This window comes from Nematostella vectensis, chromosome 4 (genome assembly GCF_932526225.1).
Source record: "Nematostella vectensis chromosome 4, jaNemVect1.1, whole genome shotgun sequence".
NCBI classification, from domain to species: domain Eukaryota; kingdom Metazoa; phylum Cnidaria; class Anthozoa; order Actiniaria; family Edwardsiidae; genus Nematostella; species Nematostella vectensis.
This window is the reverse complement of record NC_064037.1, coordinates 2,413,464-2,432,251: the sequence shown is the minus strand read 5'-3', so window position 1 is coordinate 2,432,251 and position 18,788 is coordinate 2,413,464. Positions and strand designations below refer to the sequence as shown.

Here is an 18,788-nt window from a genome sequence, read left to right as displayed (position 1 = left end):
CATAATTACTTTTCCACAGGAATCCGCCCCTCAAATGACCATATTTGGAAAAAGAACAAAGGCATCAAACATTTCCTACAAAGAACGACTTTAAACGTTATGACCTAGTTAAAAAGATGAAGTAAAAAACTGCGGTATTAGTTTTTTGTTTGACTCTCTATTTGCAAAATTTTCAAATAAATTGGGGCTGACTTGGGGCTCCTGTGGTGCTGAAAGGCATGATGGGAATTTGCTTAGGTGCCGGGCCTTTGGCGGCCATATTTGATTTCTGGAAAAGTTTCTAAATTTATTGTAAAATCGTTTTCACGTTTTAGTTGTTGCTTCCGCCAACATACATTCCACTATTTCCCCCAAGAGCTTAAAAGCTTAGCGTTTTGTGAAATTCTGTTCTAATAAGACTTATTTGGTCCAGTTTACATCATGAAGCGACGCAAAACTCGCACGGGCTCTGAAGCTGGGACTTCTCCTCAGGACAAGAAGCACAAATCACCATCCGGCATCGTACGATCTGCACCAATGTCTGCTGCAGAGGTGGATGACTTTGAAGCAGCCAAAGGAACTGCATCTAGTAACTCGAGCTCATACAGAAAGGCGTGTGAGGAGATGAAGAGACTGTTTGAAGAAATCAACGACTTGAAACGCGAAGGCAATGATCCAAACGTGCGTTTAACTTTCAACTTAATGATTTAACTAAAAATGTCTGAAACGCGATTAGTACTCCTAGGGTGATAGCCCCCTAAATATTTCACAATCAAGTACTATATTACAACATGACTGTAAACTATGAACAGCAAACGTACTGTCATTTGATCTGATTTTCCTAAAATAGGAGAGGAAAGATAAAACTACACCTAACACAAATACTAGTTTTGACAAGAATGGTAATCTGGTTCTTAGCCTGCGTAGGGGCTCTAAGGGGGAGGGGGAAGGAGTCTGCTTCAATGTTTTTCTCTCGTTCACAAACCCCTTCCCCCTCCTCCTTTTGTCATGCCATTTTATTTTTTGTCCTTACAGTGCCCAGAGATCACAGAACGGAGGATTAGAGCCACTTTGCTGTTTATTATTCTAAAAAAGCTCAATCGAGTGGCTCACATTAGTGGGAAAAAAGCTAGAGACAACACCCATGAGGTATGATCAGACCTACATATGTATTCTCCATTTCCACATCACCCACAATCCTTTGCGCATTAGGGGGCAAGGGCGCTGAGGTTCGAATAAGCAATCGCTACAAAATGGGAAAGAACGACTTTTGTTGTGCTGCTTACTGCTCTAATCGCAGCTCAAAACAGCCATATCTCCAGTACTACAGAATACCAAGTAGCGAAAAGCTTCGCAGCAAGTGGCTTGAAAAAATAGGACGCAAATCCTTCCATATTAGTGAGAGCACAAGTCTTTGCTCCTGCCATTTTGTTGGCGGGAGATGGTCTAAAGATGAGTGCAGTCCATCCTTCTTGCCAGCAATATTCCAGCGCTCAGAAAAGAAGCCTATAAAACCAGCAGAAATACAAGGAACAGTACAATGTCAGAATTTATCCCTCTGCCTTGTGCAGTTGACATAGAAAATCCAAGACGAAGGTCAACAAAGTCAAAATCGGTAAGGCTTCACTTTGTTAACATTTTTCTGCGGCTCATAAAAATACTAGCTTTGTCTCTTCTAAATGTACATTTACCTATCAAATGAACTATAGGAGGGACACTATCTCGTTCATTTCCCTTTAAAATGTCAGTCTTCAATTTTAGCTTTCTCTGAAGATAATTTTTAGAGGCATTAGATTTAAACACTTTTCACTGATTTTGGTTGTGGTTCAGTGCCAAATTTTGCCTTGTATATAATATGCAGGTCTTCTACAAGTTTAGGTTCACACTTGGCACCCTTTGGGTCAGACCATTTGCACTTAATCTCAGTGCATGTTTTATCTTCTGGAAGCTCATTTAGTCCTTCAGACATAATGTCACATAAAACAAACAACACTGCCCCAAAATGGCTACAATCTTTTCTCGATCCAACTGTGCATGAACAGTGAGCGATTACTGGTTTCCCAGTGGTTTTCTCCAGTATGACTTGACTTCATCTGAATCAGTAGAAAATGAAGGATTATTTAGAGCTCGGATAGCATACAAGTTTTCATCACATGGAAGGAATTGAGTTCTATAAAAAAAAAGAACACGAAAAACAGACTTAGTTTTACTCGAGTAAATAATTTTATAAAACAATATGGGTTGATAAACCATCTAAAGCGTGTAAATAAATCCATATAAAAAAATTCCTTACTGTGAGCGATTCTGTAATTTTCTAAAAGTCTAAGAGCGTGCACTTGTGAACTATTATGACATTGTAACATTTTGGAATTATGCAGGAATGAAATTGTAGCATTAATAAGCTGAGATGGTCACTAGAAAAAATCGAAGGAAATATTGAAATATGGATCGCTTTGTAGTGCTGGTTTTGGGCCAGAAAAGCTTTTCTGAAGTCTGGGAATAACTATATATATAACAAATATAATGACAAACCTGAGTGAGTGAAGGCCTTGCTTGTGCTGCCACGATCGTAGGGTTTTGTACTTTCTTATGGCCTCTCCTGAAAGGCCGCTACCTAGAAGGTAGTTTTTGACATCTTGAATATCAATGTTTTCCAGACCTTTTATAGATTTGCCCGAGTTTTTCGATTTTTGGAGGTATGGTAGCCAGTCTTCTACTTTTAAAGCTTCTCTATGTTTTGTCTCTGTAGAGCGACTTGTGGGGTCTTTCTTGTCACCAGAAGTGGAAATATTTAGCTCATTACAAATTGCGTTAATAATAGCCTTTTTGCCCAATTTTTCTTCAGAACATTTGACCTGATTGCAAATTCTTCTTCTTGTAACTACCCCTAGTTTGGAGACATCTGAAAAATTCCGTAATTTTTCAAATTCGAAGATAACACCTTTCCTTCACGCCATGACTGAACAATAACTCGAAGCGTGCCTTGCCCCAAATGCACAAAGGATTATGGGTGATGTGGGAATGGAGAATGTCAGAAAAGGTTGCACCCTAAGAATCAATGTTTTGTTTCCCATGTTAACATACAGATGTTTCATCAGGCCCCAGAGGCCGGCAGAACTGCCAGCTATTTTAAATTTGTTTGAACTAATAATATAAAATAACTTCCACCCCCTACTTATCAATCTCCAGTGCCTACTCTGAAATGTAATAAAATCCCTGACATGTATGGATAAAATGTTGGTAAATGTTAGCAAAAAGTATAGCTCTTAAAGCTATTTATTTAAGACCTACAAAGCATTGCAGGTTAAGATATATAGATTCTTGAGTGCAACCCAATTGCACTGCAATCCATTTACTATGTAATAGAGCCATGACACCTTAAAGACAAGGGCTTTGCTTCTTAAGCGTGATAACCAGGGTTCAATCCCAGATCTGGTCAGCTTGAAGTATTTTCAGAGGTGTAAAAACCTTGTTGTCTACATTGGTACAGTGAATCCTTTGTATTCTTGCAATAAAATCTACCTTTATTACTCTTTAAAATTGTACATCTCAGTGATTAAGATAATCTTTTCAATCCAACAAGGCAAAGCAAAAAGTGGATGGACTTCATTTACAACTGCAGAACCTTCTTTATGAGGCTATGCACCTAAAGAAAGAAATAACAAAATGTCTGGAATTCAAGTAAGTATTGTACTAATGAGGAACACCAGAATAAAACAAAATGTTTTTGTTTTGGCTTATTGAAGCCCCCTCAGTCAGTAAACATTGACATATCGTTATGGGAAGCAACTTCCCACTGACGTAAATTGTGGGCGAGTCTTCAGACTTCCAGTGGTCATACCCTATCTCACAGTCGAAAACTTCCGTTCACCACCTTTGTAAAGTGTGAGATTGTTGGAGAAATCCAAAATGGGGGGGGGGGGGGGGGGCGCATGCCCCCAGTGCCCTACCCCCTGTTACAGCCCTGAAGAATAAGAAATGAACCCCCTGTGCACTCACCTGCTTTGGTCCCAAGTTTGGTGTTTGGGAGGGGTAACGAAAACAAACGATCATTTCCGTTCCAGATTGAGATGGAATATATTTAGGTGTTGGGTGGATGGTGAAGGAAACAAACGTCATATCATATATATGATGGAAAGACCCTGGAGGCTGTGTTGGGGGAATGTTTTTTGCATTTCTTCACTTCTTTCATTAGAGCACAATTCCAAGTAGTGAATTGTCTCTCTTACCCTCTTTTGCCTTATGGCCACCATCTTTTTTTATGATCCTCGTTTCCAAAGTTGTTTATTTGGAAGTTTCCGACTGAGAGGTTGGGTATGACCACTAGATATCCGCAGACTTGAATACAATTTACGTCCATGGTAAATTGCTTCCCTATCGTTTCCTGATATTGCATGTTTTTATTTTCTATTCTTTAAGATGATCATTTTTTCTAAAAAAGTAAGGCAACAACAAGGGGTGCTCCATCCCTGCCTGACCTCCATTCTCTTAACTGACCTCCATTCTCTTAGCTGACCTCCATTCTCTTAACTGACCTCCATTCTCTTAGCTGACCTCCATTCTCTTAGCTGACCTCCATTCTCTTAACTGACCTCCATTCTCTTAGCTGACCTCCATTCTCTTAACTGACCTCCATTCTCTTAACTGACCTCCATTCTCTTAACTGACCTCCATTCTCTTAACTGACCTCCATTCTCTTAACTGACCTCCATTCTCTTAACTGACCTCCATTCTCTTAACTGACCTCCATTCTCTTAACTGACCTCCATTCTCTTAACTGACCTCTTTTCTCTTAACTGACCTCCATTCTCTTAACTGACCTCCATTCTCTTAACTGACCTCCATTCTCTTAACTGACCTCCATTCTCTTAACTGACCTCCATTCTCTAAACTGACCTCCATTCTCTAAACTGACCTCTATTCTCTTAACTGACCTCCATTCTCTAAACTGACCTCCATTCTCTTAACTGACCTCCATTCTCTTAACTGACCTCCATTCTCTTAACCGACCTCCATTCTCTTAACTGACCTCCATTCTCTTAACCGACCTCCATTCTCTTAACTGACCTCCATTCTCTTAACTGACCTCCATTCTCTTAACTGACCTCCATTCTCTTAGCTGACCTCCATTCTCTTAACTGACCTCTATTCTCTTAACTGACCTCCATTCTCTTAACTTTATATTTTGCCTCCCCCCCTTGCAGTATTTCAAGACAAACTATGTTATTGATGACTCATCATTTTAGGTCTAAAGATGAAGAGGTTGAGTTAGTTACTGAAGAGGAGTTTTATTCTCAAGCTCCTAAAGAAGTTTCTAAGCCTGTAAGTACCAATTTAATAGTATAGTAAAGGATACTTTATTTTTGTAGTTTTGAAATTCTAACCATCCGAATTGTTTTGACAACACTTGAGTCTAACATCAAGTTTTTAAAGTCATTAAAAGCAGCTTTCTCGAAAGCCATCTTATACTATTTTCCAGGAGATAACGAAGGATGACCCCCATCAGAGGATGCTTGCTAGGCTCGATTGGGAGTTAGAGCAGAGAAAAAGGTACAGAACATAAATTCCCTCAAGTCCAATAACATCAGCCAACAGGATGCTGATATTTCCTCACATTAAATAACGACAGCAGCAGAATGCTGTGAGGTGCAAGTCTCAAGCACTCATTTATTACACTGCTGTAGGTTTAACAACTAAAGGCATAACAATGCAATGTGATGTTTAGCTTGATAAATAAATAATACTCATGAAAGCAAGACATTGCTTTCATAAGTATCATATAGTAGATGGCAAAAAAAAATCCTGCTCTATTCCTGCTCTATCCCACTAAACCTTACAGGTCTGTATAACTGTGCATACATTAATTAGATGCTAATTAATAACTCTTTATTATGCCAAACAGTTTTGCAAGCAAGAAAAAAGAGTTTGAGAAAAAGAAAGAACTTCTTGAGAAAGAGATTCACACAAGAAGAGAATTTCTTAACAGCCTCCAGCCACGGCTAGAAGAGATCCTAAAGGTACAGGGTTTATATAAGGGTATACAACAGTCTCCAGCCACGGCTAGAAGAGATCCTAAATGTACAGGGTTTATATAAGGGTATACAACAGTCTCGAGCCACGGCTAGAAGAGATCCTAAATGTGCAGGGAATACCTCTTCAAAGCAGTCTTATTAAAGACGAAAATTTGGCAGAGTCGAATACCAGTTTTTGGTGTATTGTATTTATTCTTCTGGTTCATGAACACAACTATTTGAGCTTTTTGTATATATTCTAAAGGTACAGGGTTTACATTTGTTGATAAGAGATTTTGGTTAGCAGCTTTTAATCAAAGTGAAATTTAATGTATATTTCCAGATTCAGATGGATCCTTAAGTGAAATAATTATTACAAATTCCCCAACTGTTTTACAAGAAGAGCTGTGTTTTTTTTTCCTTTTTTTTTCATTTCATCGACTCTAAAAGACCATTTGAATGCAACCCAATTTGCTTTGTCATGTAAAAAATTGATCTTTCTTTTCTGTTTTCAGTCGACTGTCCCAGTCCAAGAATACCTGAACCTGCCCCTAGATGCAAAGAGGGCCCAGCATCAGACCGCCAGATACTTATCCCAGCCGCTCTATGTGTTGTATGTACAAGCAACAGCATACAACGAGGCCTGTGACCCTCATCTCAGTGTTCAGATACAGGGAGACGTAGAGGCCGCCAAAGCAGCGTTAGAGGAAAAGCCTACACAACCTGGTTAGTGCACCTTTCAAAGCATTAAAGACAGTCACTATTTTGTCATCCTAGCAAAATAAAAAAAGCATCCATTTCCATCAAATTGTGATATTCTCATTTGAACATAGTAAGTGAAGATGATTATTTCATGATTTCCTCAAATAATGTGTCTTCCAATATTGCATAAAAACATTAAAAATGTGTTGATGACCAGGACTCTTTAAAAATTGATCAAAATTTTCACATTGACTTTGGTGCCTTTTGTGTAAAAAAATTGACTAATGTATACTTTGCAACACAGGTAACTAATATGAATTGGTTTCTATACGATTTACAGTATGCTTGTGCTTATATGCTGTGTCATAAGATAAACCACCACACACTTGTGATGTTCAGATCTTGTGTTTAAGCTATCCGTTTGCCTTTATAGAGCCAGAAAGTGACTCAGATGATGAGGCAACAGAACACCAGAGAAAAGTAACTACAGCAGATATCAAAATAATTATGTTTTATTGAATACAGTTAGCTGTTTATTCTGTTTACCCCTATTTACTGTGAATAAGTGCATTTCAATTAGAAGCATAACAGTTCTCAGAGTCAAGCTAATCTGGATCTAATATCTGCAGTCAGTTTTTAGTACATCCCTGTATCTATTTGAGGAATTTGTAATTTTGAAATCTATGTTATTGAAGATCAAATATTTTAGCAATGTGATGTCAGAGTGATTATGGGGTCCTTTGTGTCTTTCATAAGTCCAAGAGAAGAAGAAAGAAAGAGGAGAGTCGCAAAGAGGAAAAAAGAAAAGCATTACTCAAGACCCACCCCCTACAGATTGTTCTGAAGCTCAATTGCAAAGGTAATGTTTTCTTGTTACAATACCCACAGTAAAAGAGTGCTGTGAATACAGTGACTGCTGTTGCTAAGCATTGCCAATGCAATAAAGTATGAAAAAGTTGTTTTGATTGACAACTGTTGTGGTACCATCATACAGTAGTGCTAAAAGTTGTTTTTATTCGAATATTGCAGTACCATCATAGTTCTAAGTTCTTATGATTGACAGGTAAATGTACAATTAGTCTGCTAGTGTCCTACCTACCCTCACTCCAGATTGTCACTGTGAACCCATCTCTATCCATCTCTGAGGCTGTTGATCAACCTATCTTATCAAACAGGTGGGTCTATGCTAAGATTTAAAAAAAAAAGCCAACTGCCTCTCCCAAAAGCCATCACCCATCTTGAGCATGTAATATGTTTCCCTCAAAAGATTGAGCATCCAGTACTCATGTCTAAAACAACACCCTGTAGTGTCAAACACTGATATCTAGATCACCCTGTAGTGTCAAACACTGATATCTAGATCAACACCCTGTAGTGTCAAACACTGATATCTTAGATCAGCACCCTGTAGTGTCAAACACTGATATCTAGATCAACACCCTGTATTGTCAAACACTGATATCTAGATCACCCTGTAGTGTCAAACACTGATATCTAGATCAGCACCCTGTAGTGTCAAACACTGATATCTAGATCAACACCCTGTAGTGTCAAACACTGATATCTAGATCAACACCCTGTAGTGTCAAACACTGATATCTAGATCAGCACCCTGTAGTGTCAAACACTGATATCTAGATCAACACCCTGTAGTGTCAAACACTGATATCTAGATCAACACCCTGTAGTGTCAAACACTGATATCTAGATCAACACCCTATAGTGTCAAACACTGATGTCTAGATCAACACCCTGTAGTGTCAAACACTGATATCTACATCAGCACCCTGTAGTGTCAAACACTGATATCTAGATCAGCACCCTGTAGTGTCAAACACTGATATCTAGATCAACACCCTGTAGTGTCAAACACTGATATCTAGATCAACACCCTGTAGTGTCAAACACTGATATCTAGATCAATACCCTGTAGTGTCAAACACTGATATCTAGATCACCCTGTAGTGTCAAACACTGATATCTAGACCAACACCCTGTAGTGACAAACACTGATATCTAGATCAGCACCCTGTAGTGTCAAACACTGATATCTAGATCAACACCCTGTAGTGACAAACACTGATATCTAGATCAACACCCTGTAGTGTCAAACACTGATATCTAGATCACCCTGTAGTGTCAAACACTGATGTCTAGATCAACACCCTGTAGTGTCAAACACTGATATCTAGATCACCCTGTAGTGTCAAACACTGATATCTAGATCAACACCCTGTAGTGTCAAACACTGATATCTAGATCAGCACCCTGTAGTGTCAAACACTGATGTCTACATCAGCACCCTGTAGTGTCAAACACTGATATCTAGATCACCCTGTAGTGCCAAACACTGATATCTAGATCAACACCCTGTAGTGTCAAACACTGATGTCTAGATCAGCACCCTGTAGTGTCAAACACTGATATCTAGATCAACACCCTGTAGTGTCAAACACTGATATCTAGATCAACACCCTGTAGTGTCAAACACTGATATCTAGATCAACACCCTGTAGTGTCAAACACTGATATCTAGATCAGCACCCTGTAGTGTCAAACACTGATATCTAGATCAACACGCTGTAGTGTCAAACACTGATATCTAGATCAGCACCCTGTAGTGTCAAACACTGATATCTACATCAGCACCCTGTAGTGTCAAACACTGATGTCTAGATCAACACCCTGTAGTGTCAAACACTGATATCTAGATCAACACCCTGTAGTGTCAAACACTGATATCTAGATCAGCACCCTGTAGTGTCAAACACTGATATCTAGATCAGCACCCTGTAGTGTCAAACACTGATATCTACATCAGCACCCTGTAGTGTCAAACACTGATGTCTAGATCAACACCCTGTAGTGTCAAACACTGATATCTAGATCAACACCCTGTAGTGTCAAACACTGATATCTAGATCAACACCCTGTAGTGTCAAACACTGATATCTAGATCAATACCCTGTAGTGTCAAACACTGATATCTAGACCAACACCCTGTAGTGTCAAACACTGATATCTAGATCACCCTGTAGTGTCAAACACTGATATCTAGACCAACACCCTGTAGTGTCAAACACTGATATCTAGATCAACACCCTGTAGTGTCAAACACTGATATTTAGATCAGCACCCTGTAGTGACAAACACTGATATCTAGATCAACACCCTGTAGTGTCAAACACTGATATCTAGATCAGCACCCTGTAGTGTCAAACACTGATATCTAGATCACCCTGTAGTGTCAAACACTGATATCTAGATCAACACCCTGTAGTGTCAAACACTGATATCTAGATCAGCACCCTGTAGTGTCAAACACTGATGTCTAGATCAGCACCCTGTAGTGTCAAACACTGATATCTAGATCAACACCCTGTAGTGTCAAACACTGATATCTAGATCAGCACCCTGTAGTGTCAAACACTGATATCTAGATCAGCACCCTGTAGTGTCAAACACTGATATCTAGATCAACACCCTGTAGTGTCAAACACTGATGTCTAGATCAGCACCCTGTAGTGTCAAACACTGATATCTAGATCACCCTGTAGTGTCAAACACTGATATCTAGACCAACACCCTGTAGTGTCAAACACTGATATCTAGATCAACACCCTGTAGTGTCAAACACTGATATCTAGATCAGCACCCTGTAGTGTCAAACACTGATATCTAGATCAGCACCCTATAGTGACAAACACTGATATCTAGATCACCCTGTAGTGTCAAACACTGATATCTAGACCAACACCCTGTAGTGTCAAACACTGATATCTAGATCAGGACCCTGTAGTGTCAAACACTGATATCTAGATCAGGACCCTGTAGTGTCAAACACTGATATCTAGATCAACACCCTGTAGTGTCAAACACTGATATCTAGATCAACACCCTGTAGTGTCAAACACTGATATCTAGATCAACACCCTGTAGTGTCAAACACTGATATCTAGATCAGCACCCTGTAGTGACAAACACTGATATCTAGATCAGCACCCTATAGCAACAAGCACTCACATCCAAATCAACAGATCCATATAGATTTTCTTGTACAACAATCAAAACAGAGCAAAGACAAGAGGCTTCATTCAATTATTTGACAAAATTATTTAGTAGATGTATTCAAGTATACTATGTAATTGATATGGAGATGCTGACTTAAATAGTTTCCTATTTTGATTATGTTCCCTAGTACTATTCTTGCACCTGAGTCAATACTGACTTGTCTGTTTCCCGGTGACCATGGCAACACATCCCCTAATGCCACGAATCAGTTCCAGCTGACTAAGGATGGGTAAGTAACAAGCATCATGTCTCTTCTTGCACTATTCAGGCCTCTTTCAAGGTTTTTTAGTAGGGTGTCTGTCAGGGGGATCCACTTTTACAATACTAAACTCTAAACTTGGGGGAAGCTAGCAATTGACGTAAAAATTCAAAACCTTTTTTTTTGTTTCTTTTTTCTCATGTTTATTGTTATGGCTCAGGTAGAAAAAACACCAAATTCAAGCCCTGTCAGAACATTTTCCCTTACATTGGTAGTTTTATGCCATGCTTGAAGAAAATTGGTTCAGTGCACTCATATTGTTTTATACTTCTGCCCATTGTTCATTAGCATTGACAGCTTCTCAGCCTTTGTGGGTGAGACTGGACAGCCATTCCTTTGGGCTCAAAGAATATGTGGACTAGAGTTTCTTCCAGACTGCCAAAATGTAAGTTCTCTCCATTGCTGGAAAAGTGTGTTTTTTATTTCCATATTTTGTCACAAAGAAATGTGAAGTCAAGTCTGTGTTGTGCATAATTTGTCCAGCTTCAATCAATCAATCAATCAACTTTATTTTGTTAACCTGTACTCAACTTAACCTCAACTTAATTTGTTTACCTCTACTTATTTGCTACGAATTATAAAACAGTAACTAAAATGAGCTCATCTTTCCTATTGCAATAAATCAAAGAAGCATAAATGATTTGATTTGATTATCCTTAATGAATTAATAGAGCAGAGATGATATTGATAGAGAAAATGATTTTAATTATGATAATGATAATAAGTGATTTGAATACCCTTAGGCGGTGGTAGCTGAGTCAGACGTCAGTAGATCACATATGGAGGTCACCATCAAGGCGATACGTGCCAGGGTCCTAGCTAGGCTGGCTCTACAGAGACAACTTTCATCTCTTGGTGAGAAACGCCTTTAATTAATTACCCACACTATGAGATATCACTTTGTTGATTTAGCGAATTGTACTATGTATCATATTTACATGCTATGCTAGGCTATGCTATGCTACGTTACTCTTCTTTGTGCTATACAAAAGTTGTTATTGTTATCTTCTTCCTCTTGTTGTTGTTGTTGTTATTATTACCCTTATTATATGTTATCGTGATTTTCGAAATAATAAGGTAGTGGTTTATATTATCGGACAGTGCCCTATTTTTGGACACTCGGAAAAAAACGTTAATATCTCAAACAATTGGAAAACACGCCAAAATGTGACCCATCGAGTTGAAGAAACAACATTCAGAAAACATGTATTCCCAAGCTTTTTACAAGTGTTTATTGTTTTGCAAAACTAGAAATAATTTTCTCTCACGCACCACAAAATGGCGATTGAAATCCTCTCTTTGGCTTGAATACCCGAGGATGAAAAAAGCCTTTAAAAGTCCAAGATTTACCGATCGTAAATCGTTGCTCAATGAATCCGCCATTATGTTGATGATCTCCCAGGATGCTATTTGGCCTCTGTTTCCGTAGACACTTCAGGATAGCTCGAGTTGTTCGTACCTAAACTAGGTGCCCTATTATCGGACAGCCGAGCAATCACCAAATGATTCACTGTTAATTTGAGTGATCAATGAGCAAACACACATTTCGCCATGCAGTTTGTCATGCGCGCGATGCCTGTGTTTTGAATCGCTTGCTACGGAGAAGAAATAGTCTCAAACTAAAATCTATCATAAGTTTTGCAAAGAACATATGTCAACAATAATTGTTTGCAGTATTTGAATGAAAATGAAGCACGATTGATTTTCCTGTTGTTGTTTTTTTTAGAAGAAATCTGCTGTCCGATAATAGGGCTAGGGTGCTACACTAGGTATACGATAAAAGGGATTCACAACACGTCTTACGAAGGATTGTTTTTTCCCAAATTCAACTATCAAATTTTTGTTAAATTGGTCGAAATTGGTGGTAAATTGTTTAATATCGTAAATCTAAAGTGTCCGATAATAGGTACCATTACCTTACTAAAGTGACATGAAAATAAGAATAGTGAATTTTAAGTGATGCAAAGAATTCTTTATTATTCATCTTCACATGATGATTGCAAGATGGCCACTGGAATAAATTAAATGGAATGTGTTTTTTAGAAAAAATGCAGGTCCCTGCCAGTGATGCGCCACAAAAGCTGTTCCCAGATAAAATTACTTCAGTCCTTGTGTCCTGGAGCCCTGTGGATTATGCAAACTTTATTGTGAGTGTGTAGCACTTTAAAAAACACAGCTATACAGTACAACATTTTTTCAGAATACATAATCAATTTATTGAAATTGATTAAACTTGATATTTTGAAAGATTATGATTTATTTGTGCTCTTTTATTTTTGCTTGAATTTTGCCAAATTTCAGTACTTACTGTAAGTGTAATTCGTGGTTGTATTAAAATTTGTGAACAAGTAATTAGTTTTACCCAATCAACAAAATGTGTGATTCCGGAATACAGGTATCCATGGTGGGGATTGAAAAATTGAGAAAGGAAGTGTATTTATCTTTACTGGTATCACACAATTCTTGTGTTCTTCAGCACAAACCTGTTAAAATGTAATAACTAAAGCTGGTTTGTTACAGGAAATGCCACAAGCCAAGTCACTTGTTGATGAAAACCTTCTAGATGAGTCTGATATGTATTTCTGTGCTGAAATTGAATGCAATAAAGGTATGAGATACGGTCCAAGTATAAATAATAGTATTTAAAAAAAGCCAGGGATTGGCTTGCCATCCGTTGGTAACCCCCTGATCACACTATTTTCATGGCAGAAGCTCCTAAATAAAAAAATAGATATTGAAAATAAAACCAAAAAATTTATCTTGCAAGACATCTCCAGGGTTTTAAATGCATGTGTTTTTTATATCCTTCCTTCACTCCCATTATTTGCCTACCATGTTTTTTGTAGTACGCCTTAAAGCCGGAGTGGTTCTCTACCGGGAATATCCAGTCAAGCCGCCAATCATATGCTTGTCAATCTCAGGAGGGACTGCACCTTTCTCCAGTCATGTCACCAGGGTGTGTATTAGTCATGTCACCAGGGTGTGTAGTCATGTCACCAGGGTGTGTATTAGTCATGTCACCAGGGTGTGTATTAGTCATGTCACCTGGGTGTGTATTAGTCATGTCACCAGGGTGTGTATTAGTCATGTCACCTGGGTGTGTATTAAGTCATGTCACCAGGGTGTGTATTAGTCATGTCATCAGGGTGTGTATTAGTCATGTCACCTGGGTGTGTATTAGTGATGTCATCAGGGTGTGTATTAGTCATGTCATCAGGGTGTGTATTAGTCATGTCACCTGGGTGTGTATTAGTCATGTCACCAGGGTGTGTATTAGTCATGTCACCTGGGTGTGTATTAAGTCATGTCACCAGGGTGTGTATTAGTCATGTCATCAGGGTGTGTATTAGTCATGTCACCTGGGTGTGTATTAGTGATGTCATCAGGGTGTGTATTAGTCATGTCATCAGGGTGTGTATTAGTCATGTCACCGGGGTGTGTATTAGTGATGTCATCAGGGTGTGTATTAGTCATGTCACCAGGGTGTGTATTAGTCATGTCACCAGGGTGTGTATTAGTCATGTCACCAGGGTGTGTATTAGTCATGTCACCTGGGTGTGTATTGGTCATGTCACCAGGGTGTGTATTGGTCATGTCACCTGGGTGTGTATTGGTCATGTCACCAGGGTGTGTATTAGTCATGTCACCAGGGTGTGTATTAGTCATGTCACCAGGGTGTGTATTAAGTCATGTCACCAGGGTGTGTATTAAGTCATGTCACCTGGGTGTGTATTAGTCATGTCACCTGGGTGTTTATTAGTCATGTCACCAGGGTGTGTATTAGTCATGTCACCAGGGTGTGTATTAGTCATGTCACCAGGGTGTGTATTAGTCATGTCACCGGGGTGTGTATTAGTCATGTCACCGGGGTGTGTATAAGTCATGTCACCGGGGTGTGTATTAGTCATGTCACCGGGGTGTGTATTAGTCATGTCACTGGGGTGTGTATTAGTCATGTCATCAGGGTGTGTATTAGTCATGTCACCTGGGTGTGTATTAGTCATGTCACCTGGGTGTGTATTAGTCATGTCACCTGGGTGTGTATTAGTCATGTCACCAGGGTGTGTGTTAGTGATGTCATCAGGGTGTGTATTAGTCATGTCACCAGGGTGTGTATTAGTCATCTCATCAGGGTGTGTATAAGTCATTGCACCAGGGTGTGTATTAGTCATGTCACCGGGGTGTGTATTAGTCATGTCATCAGGGTGTGTATTAGTCATGTCACCAGGGTGTGTATAAGTCATGTCATCAGGGTGTGTATAAGTCATGTCACCAGGGTGTGTATTAGTGATGTCATCAGGGTGTGTATTAGTCATCTCATCAGGGTGTGTATAAGTCATCTCATCAGGGTGTGTATAAGTCATGTCACCAGGGTGTGTATTATTCATGTCACCAGGGTGTGTATTAGTCATGTCACCAGGGAGTGTATTTAGTCTCTATCTGTTCATCTGTCTCTCCCATCCGTTTGTCTGTCTGTCCCATTCGTTTGCTTGTCTGTCCCATTTGTTTGTCTATCTGACCCATTCATTTGTCTGTCTGTCCCATTCGTTTGCTTGTCTGTCCCATTTGTTTGTCTATCTTACCCATTCGTTTGCTTATCTGTCCCATTCGTTTGTCTATCTGACCCATTCGTTTGTCTGTCTGTGCTATTTGTTTGTCTGTGCCATTTGTTTGTCTGTCTGTCCCATTTGTTTGCTTGTCTGTCCCATATGTTTGTCTGTCTGTCCCACATGTTTGTCTGTCTGTGCTATTTGTTTGCCTGTCTGTGCCATTTGTTTGTCTGTCTGTGCCATTTGTTTGTCTGGCTGTGCCATTTGTTTGTCTGTCTGTGCTATTTGTTTGTCTGTCTGTGCTTTTTGTTTGTCGTTTGCCATAATCACATTTTGAACATGCTTGTGCTTGAAACCATTTCCATGTTACCTATTTGACTCCTAATGTTAAAAACCACAGATGCTTGAAGCTGAGGTCAATGTGCATTACAAAGACTTGATTGACGGCGACTCACCTGTCAACTTATTAACCAATCAGATTCGACGACTGCAGGTATGCATTGTATTCTTATATAGATTATGTTTTTTTGCTTATACAGTACACCTTTTGCTGTTCATTAACGGGAAAGGGACATTCATTTGTACCAAAAGTTACATCGATAGCGTGTATTGTACGTTCATCAACATCGCACGAAACATCAGCGTGAATCGACTTTCAATAACAATAATTGAATATTCGTGAACATTCATTAGCATCAACGGAGAAACAATAACGCACTTGGACATTCAATTCGATTGGAATGAACATTCTTTTTCGCACAAAAAAAATTCAATTGCACGTTTGAACAATCAGTAACCTTTAATGACAATCAGTTATAAAAATAGAAAATTCATTAGTGCTATTAACATAAACAACGACAATCAACAAGCCTTTTCAGACAATCATGTTCATCAATGTGACATTCACCAATGTGGTTTGATAACCATTTATCCGATTTAAACCAAACAACAAGCAAAAATAAAATTTCATTAGAGTTACTATTTTTCTTTTTTCTTTGAAAAGTTGGCTCCTATAATTAAAAGAAATATAGAACTAAAAATAATTTTAATAAAAAACCAGACAAACAAACAACACTTTTTGTGGAGAGTTTATAAAAGCAAAAAGTATATACTCACTCGTTCGCTCTAGAAAAACAGAAAACGTTTGTATGAGAAATGCCGCCAAGAAACCCCTCGAACACAGGGAACAGCTAGAAAAGGGGAGAGAGAGCGTACCGCCAAGTATGTGGTCAAATTGCAAGAAATATCACAGTCACTTTGGCTATTTCGCCCACTAACGGTCTTATCTTCCACTTTTCTATCATCGGGGGAATGAATGCACAAAGATTCAACGACTTCACAAACAAGACTGAATCTTTACCCCAACGAAAACGTCATTTTTATTTATGACGGTGCACCAGTGCACCATAACCCACTAGATACCAGCCCAAACACTGAGCTAAAAGGTTACCGCCCTACAGCCCATTTCTCAACATCGAAGGTTCAAGATTTGATGTATCTCTTTAATCAAGATGGCTGGGTTTTGATGTGCACTTATTAATACCTTTAATGAACAAAACTTTTTTTGAAGGTGTGCTTTGATGTGTTTCTGGAGTGTGGTGTAGTTGAAGGGATTGAGTCAATCGAGCGTGCCAAGCTCCTTGTAAGGAAGAAAAGGTACTGTTTAATTTACATTTTTAAATAATTTGAAAGGGGAATTGGTACATGTAGAATCAATCTTACTAATCAACCTGTATTCTAGCATTTTTTTTTTGTTTAACCATAGGCTTACCTTTAGCATTCTTTTCCAATTTGTCATCCTTGCAAAATACCAAGTGTGAGAAACCATCCATTTAAAAAGGCTGGTATTGGGAAACTATTACAAAAATATTGGAGTTGTTTTTAATTAATTCAATATAAAAACCTTCATTTAGATGGTTATTTTGAGGTTTCTTCACATAGCTTATCTTTCACTTTTGAATGAAAAAATAACAGTGTGGCTGTCTAGTTAAATGTCACATAATAAGAGGAAGGAAAGCAGAAACACAAGAGGTTACACAAAGTCATTGAAGTAAGGGGATAAGAAAAAGGAATTGTTCTTTTTCTTTTATGTTTGTATTTCCTTTGTGCTGATTTCTATGTGCATGGAAGCATTTTATGTCTTTGTTTCTTTCCTGGTCTTCTCTCACTCACATCTAAAATAGGCGGAAAGCCACAAAATTCTTGGAACTCACCACTTAATTAGAAGAAATAAGACCAAGCTAAAGGAAGTGCATGTATTACAATTGGCCATGGGGTTCATTCCTTTTTGTATTTAGTTTTTAGCCCCATGAAGTACTTAATTTCTTCCCTTGTTATCTTTTGTTTTGTAGGGGTCGTGACCACAACTTGCCCCTCCTCTATGACGTTTCGCACGACATGTTCACACACCGATAGTCTGCTTGGTGTAGCTGAATGAGTCAAGATGTGTAATTAGGTGCATGTCAGCTCTCTTGTCCAAGAGATACATAGCCATACGATGTGTTCATACTGTATTCTAAAACAAAACTTTTTACCTCATAAAATACATACAGTCAACTCTTGCTTTTACGGAGGCCCTAGAGACCATAATTATTTAGTGTCCATGAAAGAAAGATACTTCTTAGTCTTTTCTTTGTATTTTTGTTTCAACGGTGATTGTATTCCCTAATTACGAGGTGCAATAACATAGCTGTCAACCTTGCTTTAGGAAAGAAACTTGAGAAAATACAGTAAATGTATCAGAAGCACCAAGATATTTTCAAGAAAATTAAGCTTGAGAAAAGGTTACAAATCTTGAGAGTCCCGCATAATGCCGGAGAGTTGACAGTTGTGCAATAAAAGTGGAATCCCGGAGGGTGAGAGTTTACTGTATAGACCTTGTGTTTTACTGTCATCTCTCTTTCTGTTTTAATTTAGTCCTGACTGACCTGGTCCAGTTATGCCCAATCTGTGTCTCAATCCACTTAGCAATTTTGTGGTTGAATCTTCCTAATTGGCCTATAATTCCTTTACAGATGTACCAGAATTTGACTTTTAGACAGGCTTAGAATTTAAACTCAAAGCAGCACCATAGTTGTTGGACTGCAAATTTAAGCCAATAAAAGTATACATTTGTATTGTTGTCGTAGACTTGTTGAGATGTATTAAATTATTTGGGTAGTGTGGGCTCAATTACAAGGATGCTATTGGAATAAAGCTCAATTCGATGTTTGAAAA

At 38.6% G+C, this 18,788-nt stretch overlaps 1 protein-coding gene and 1 long non-coding RNA gene across 3 annotated transcripts; one reads left to right on the top strand and one right to left on the bottom strand.

Moving 5' to 3' along the window:
• Positions 1-227: 227 nt before the first annotated feature.
• On the top strand, positions 228-18,693 carry LOC5511599 (THO complex subunit 5 homolog). Of its 2 annotated transcripts, XM_048727121.1 has the most exons (20): positions 228-660; positions 1,015-1,128; positions 3,563-3,660; positions 5,226-5,301; positions 5,459-5,529; positions 5,882-5,996; positions 6,506-6,716; positions 7,126-7,172; positions 7,449-7,551; positions 7,756-7,867; positions 10,891-10,992; positions 11,311-11,407; positions 11,766-11,877; positions 13,066-13,169; positions 13,543-13,630; positions 13,869-13,978; positions 15,973-16,065; positions 17,143-17,228; positions 17,924-18,027; positions 18,587-18,693. In XM_048727121.1, exons 1-19 carry the CDS (start codon positions 421-423, stop codon positions 17,985-17,987), a joined length of 2,043 nt encoding a protein of 680 aa, XP_048583078.1. In that variant the 5' UTR covers positions 228-420; the 3' UTR covers positions 17,988-18,027; positions 18,587-18,693. The 2 variants fall into 2 exon arrangements, with proteins under 2 accessions (XP_048583078.1, XP_048583077.1); XM_048727120.1 differs by having other exon boundaries at positions 17,924-18,693.
• Positions 11,511-13,641, bottom strand: LOC116617833. The gene is made up of 2 exons (XR_004295895.2): positions 13,506-13,641; positions 11,511-13,146 (listed from the first exon to the last, which is right to left on the bottom strand). It is a non-coding gene; the product is annotated as an uncharacterized LOC116617833 (long non-coding RNA).
• Positions 18,694-18,788: the final 95 nt, after the last annotated feature.

Bases quoted from the DNA above. Each gene is read 5' to 3' on its own strand.
- LOC5511599 (XM_048727121.1), top strand. From the start codon at position 421: ATGAAGCGACGCAAAACTCGCACGGGCTCTGAAGCTGGGACTTCTCCT. The intron at 5,530-5,881 runs GTACAGAACATA...TATGCCAAACAG, and splicing joins GAGTTAGAGCAGAGAAAAAG to TTTTGCAAGCAAGAAAAAAG. The intron at 7,868-10,890 runs GTGGGTCTATGC...TATGTTCCCTAG, and splicing joins CAACCTATCTTATCAAACAG to TACTATTCTTGCACCTGAGT.